We start from the raw sequence: 5,433 nt of genomic DNA, 5'->3' as shown, positions 1-5,433 counted from the left end.
GAAATTCCATTTTTATTAAATTTATGTAAGTAAAATAACAGGATAAATGAAGTATAAACAGTAATTACTAATAACAATGGTTATAAAATCTTTTGGTTGAAGGAGTAGCAGAGGTCCAGATAACTAATGTTTAGAAATGACACAAATAAACAATGAAGCTTTGTAATTTTTACATTTTTTTTATCATTTTCAAATTTCTTGGTCAAAGCCTAGGGAGCTCAGCAGACTTTCTGCAACCCTTTGCTTCAGGTCTATAATGAGTTAACTACACTTGATATAAAGGGGACCATCCTTATACCCTGTTCCCTACAGATCACATCTAAGGGAATAATCCTGACCTTGATTAGAAGACATACATTGAGATCCATAGCTACTCCCAAGAGGCATGACTGCCAAAACAAAATCAACTTTTATTTAGCTCCTTAGCTTCTAGAGAATTCTAGTCCTCAGAGAACAGAGTAACAATGTAACAATTTATTTAATGAGGCACAATGAGACTTTGATCCTGGAAACTTCTGAAGCTGTAATGGTCTTCTTTTTTTGCACATCTTTGGCAATTTGGCTTAATCAGTAATAGAGGAAGCACAACTGTATCTTTCAGAGATCTCATGAGTGATTTTGTCTCCCTGCCCTTCCTAGGGGCAGAGCTCCCATCTTTTAACAACTGTTTACAGGAGAAACGGAAAAGGAGTCAGTGTAAGTTGACTCTTCAGTGATACAACTTGGAAAGCCAGAGAATCCTCGCCAGTGCGGGGGGGAAAAAAATGAGATAAATGAGCTATGGAGGGAGGATCCCTATTAATGATATCAATTTTCAAGGTTCCTAACAGAGATAAAGAAATAAAAGTTCAGCAAAACCAAGACTTTAAAGTTTTAAGAACTTGGAAACAGTTTTAGCATCAACTATGGCCTACTGTTTCTTAATATGGTTTATCTGCTGTGGCTTTCAGTTCAGTAGCTTGGGCTTCCCCTTCCCTCCTCTCCCCCATTTTCTCCTGTTTATCTTCCATACCCACTTCAGCTTTTCCTTTTGTTTCTGTTTCTCTTATCTTTCACTATCAACAATTTCTATTCCAACTCTTTCATTCAGGAAATAATTAGCAAGGATTACCCTAAATTGAACATTTAACTGTGTTCTGGAATAAAGGAAGGGATAAGATGTTACTCCTTCCATCATAGAGGGGACTAAGACCAAAAAACTTAAGGTATTACTAAAGGTAATATCCCATGATAGGGACTTCCCTACCAAATTGGGGGAAGGTTCATATACAGTCTAGCTTTATGGTTTCTCTTGACAATTTGAAAGATTAGACACTTTGAGGACCATATTCCCACTGGGCGAAAAGTAGATGGAGCCAGACAGCTACCATCCCTTTAAAGGGGGCATATGGGGACTCCCCTGGTGGTCCAGTGGTTAAGACTCCGCGTTCCTAATGCAGGGGGCCCGGGTTCAATCCTCGGTCAGGAAACTAGATCCCACATGTCGCCACTAAGAGTTCACATGCTGCAACTAAAAAAAAAAAGAAAAGAAAAGATCTTGCATGTCGCCCCTAATACTGGTACAGCCAGATAATAAATATTTTTTTAAAAACCTCACAGTAGGCAAAACAGTGTTGACAGAGTGCAATAAAAACTGTTCAGCTCTGTCAGAGAGCGGGGGGCAATAAAGACCTAGGGTAAAATAGAGTATGCACCCTGAGAAAAATTTGGAATGAGTCTTGATGGAGGAATTGGAATTTTCAATGTATGAGCTATCCTGGCAGAAGTAATTGGGGTGTAAAAATGTGGAGTAATAATAAGTGAAAGAAGTCAGACACAAAAGGCTACTTATTGTATGGTTTTATTTACATGAAATATCCAGGACAGACAAATACGTAGAGACAGAAGGTAAATTAGTTGTTGCCAGAGATTAGAGGAAAGGTAAATGGTGAATGACTGCTTGATGGGTTTTCTTTTGGGGTAGCAAAAAATTTCTGGAACTAAATACTGGTGATGTTCATACAACACTGAGACTATACTAAGTGCCATGAAATTGTATACTTTCAAATGATCACAGTCGTGAATTTTATGTTATGTGAGTTTTATCACAATTTTTAAGAAGTGCATTGCATACTTACGATATGAAAAATAATCCTAAATGCCTGGAGAACAATGTGGAAGAGATGAAGAACAGTAAAAGATGAAATTGGCTTGGCAAGACGAAAATCAGTAAGTACCTGTTATACAATTAGGGTATTTCTAAATTTAATACAAAACCGGTCGAATATCTGAAGAAAGGAAACTATAATACATGAGTAGGTTCACATTGTAGAAAGATCTCTCTGGGGCCAATGCAATGATTGTGCTGGAGACATGCTAGTCTCCTGTGATTTCAGAGGAAGAGATGATGAGAGACCACAGAGATGGGACAGAAGTAGTGGGGAAATAATTGAAATATCTGAGAGACACAATACATAAGAATAAGCCAGTACTTACTGAATATTTGTTCATGGTGGGGAAACCAGAATTCAGAACCAGGGATGTTTCCATGTCTTGGCTGTTTCATTGCAGCACTATTTACAATAGCCAGGACACGGAAACAACCCAAACATCCATCGACAGATGAATGGATAAAGAAGATGTGGTACATATATACAATGGAATATTACTTAGCCCCTAAAAGGAATGAAACAGGATCATCTGTAGAGATGTGGATGGACCTAGAGTCTCATACAGAGTGAAGTAAGTCAGAAAGAGAGAAACAAACATAGTGTATCAATGCATATATGTGGAATCCAGAAAAATGGTACAGATGAATTTATTTCCAAGGCAGGACTAGAGACACAGATGTAGAGAACAGACATGTGGACACAGGGGCCGAAGGGGAGACTGGGATGAACTGGGAGATTAGGATTGACGTATATACACTACCATGTGTAAAATAGATAGCTAGCGGGAACCTGGTATAAAGCACAGGAAGCTCAGCTGGCTTCTCTGTGATGACCTAGAGGGGTGGGATAAGGGGAGTGGGAGGGAGGTCCGAGAGGGAGGGTTAGGGTTAGGCTTGTCTGGGTGGGCTTATTTTAATCATAGCGTTCCTTATAAAGGAGGCAGAAGATCAAAGAGACAGAAGACCATGAGATGGTGGAAACAAGAGGTTGGAGTAATGTGAACAAAGGGACCAAAGAATCCAGACAGCCTCCAGAAACTGGAAAAGACAGACTTCACTATAGAGTCTCCAGAAGGAGCCAACCATGCCAACACCTTGACTTTAGCTCAGTGAAACTGATTTCAAAAGGATAGACTCTGGAACTGTAAGAAAATACACTGGTGTTGCTTTGTGTTAGTCACCTCAGTCGTGTCTGACTCTTTGCGACCCCATGGACTGTAGCCCACCAGGCTCCTCCGTCCATGGGATTCTCCAGGCAAGGATACTGGAGTGGGTTGCCATGCCCTCCTCTGGGGGCTCTTCCCAACCCAGGGGTCGAACCCAGGTCTCTTGCTTTGCAGGCAGATTCTTTACTGCTGAGCCACTGTTGCTTTAAGCAGCCAGTAAGTGGCAATTTGCCTACCTCGTAGCACTATGAGGATCAAATGAATTGACAAACAAGCTGGTTAGAACCATGGCTTCATTCTTATTAGCCATGAGCTTCATAAAAGTTTTTTTTTAAAAGAAATGTATTTATTCGGCTGTGCCAGGTCTTAGTTGCTGCATGTGGAATATAGTTGCTTGACTATATTCAGTTGCACTGAGAGTACAGAGTTTCAGCCACTGGTCCACCAGGGAAATCCCAAAGTTTTCTTATATAATTCTGCATTTCTAACAAGCTTTCCAGATGATGCTAATGCTGTGAGTCCGTGAGTGACAATGAAGAGCAAGGAGCTACATAATTCTATCTCAGAGAAATGGTAGAAATAATGCTGGCTTTGAGGAATAAGATGACAAACGGCTAGTTTGCATACTAAAGTGGGGACAGTGGCAGAAAGAGATTGGCCTCATTTTTAATCCTCTGAACTTTTGGGCTATATTGACCCTGATCACTTAACAAAATATAAGGATGTATTTATTTTATGTGTAAACTGTAATATTAACTGTATTTATATAATATGAGAAATATAATCAGTAGTAGTTCAGTTGGTTGGTAATGTTTATTTGTTCGTATTTTTTTATTGCCTCTTTCAAGACAGTCACACCAGCTATATGGAACAGGAAAATCACACACAGTTTTCAGGATTTCTTCTCCTTGGACTGTCAGATGAGGCAGAGCTGCAGCCTCTCCTCTTTTGGCTTTTCCTCTCCATGTACCTGATAACTATTGCTGGAAATCTGCTCATCATTCTGACCACCATCTACGACTCCCACCTCCACACACCCATGTACATCTTCCTCTCCAATCTGTCTTTTTCAGACATCTGTTTCACTTCTACCACCGTCCCAAAGATGCTGCTGAACCTCTACATCCAGAACAAAGGCATCACCTACGAAGGCTGCCTCACTCAGCTGTATTTTTTCATCCTTTTTGCAGAACTGGACATTTTCCTCCTCTCTGTGATGGCCTATGACCGGTTCGTAGCCATCTGCCATCCACTGCGCTACACAACCAAGATGAACCCCCAGCTCTGCGGCTTGCTGTTGCTGGCATCTTGGATATTGAGTGTCCTGGACTCTTTGCTACGTGGTTTGCTGGTGTTGAGGCTGTCCTTTTGTACTGACTTGGAGATCCCCCATTTCTTCTGTGAAATCAATCAGGTTATCCAGCTTGCCTGTTCTGACAACCTTCTCAATATCGTGGAGATGTGTTTTGCCACTGTGCTCATGGGCATTATCCCCCTCTCCGGCACTGTTGTTTCTTATTCTCGGATTGTCTCCTCCATACTGAGGATTACATCAGCAAGGGGGAAGTACAAGGCATTTTCCACCTGTGGGTCTCATCTTTCAGTTGTTTGCTTGTTTTATGGCACAGGTCTTGGGGTGTACCTCAGCTCTGCCTCTACTCAAAATTCCAGAGCCAGCGCAATAGCCTCTGTGATGTACACTGTGGTCACACCGATGCTGAATCCATTTATTTACTCTCTGAGGAACAAGGACATAAAGGGGGCTCTGAAAAGTCTTGTCGGCACCGTCACTTTCAATGAGTGACCTTGGGGCTAGAGAAGTTCTCATAGGTACCCAAGAACAGGATTGGCATCCAAAAAGCCTGATATTTTTGCTGTCTTTAGATGTCTTTTTTTTCCTTTTTCTTTACCCCATGTCCCTTAAATCAATGATACCACATGTTTTGTTTATTTTCTAACATTGCTTTTTTTTTTTTACATTGCTTTGATGTATTGATATTTCTTTCTTCATTGTTTCTCAACTTTTTCAATATTTCAGGTTTTCTCTTTCCAACCTAAATCACAATATCCCAATGCTCTGAAAAAATGCTGCCTTTGAAATGAAAGCAGTAAAAAAAA

The 5,433-nt window shown here is 40.6% G+C and overlaps 1 protein-coding gene across 1 annotated transcript; it reads left to right on the top strand.

Moving 5' to 3' along the window:
- Positions 1-5,119, top strand: LOC145532656 (olfactory receptor 7A10-like). Its single transcript, XM_081558172.1, has one exon. It carries the CDS (start codon positions 4,181-4,183, stop codon positions 5,117-5,119), a length of 939 nt encoding a protein of 312 aa, XP_081414298.1. The 5' UTR covers positions 1-4,180.
- The last annotated feature ends 314 nt before the right edge of the window (positions 5,120-5,433 follow it).

Source organism: Giraffa tippelskirchi, chromosome 13, assembly GCF_054371585.1.
Source record: "Giraffa tippelskirchi isolate mGirTip1 chromosome 13, T2T-mGirTip1v1.2.pri, whole genome shotgun sequence".
Lineage (NCBI taxonomy): Eukaryota > Metazoa > Chordata > Mammalia > Artiodactyla > Giraffidae > Giraffa > Giraffa tippelskirchi.
The sequence above is the reverse complement of the archived record's forward strand: the minus strand, read 5'-3'. Positions and strand labels throughout refer to the sequence as shown.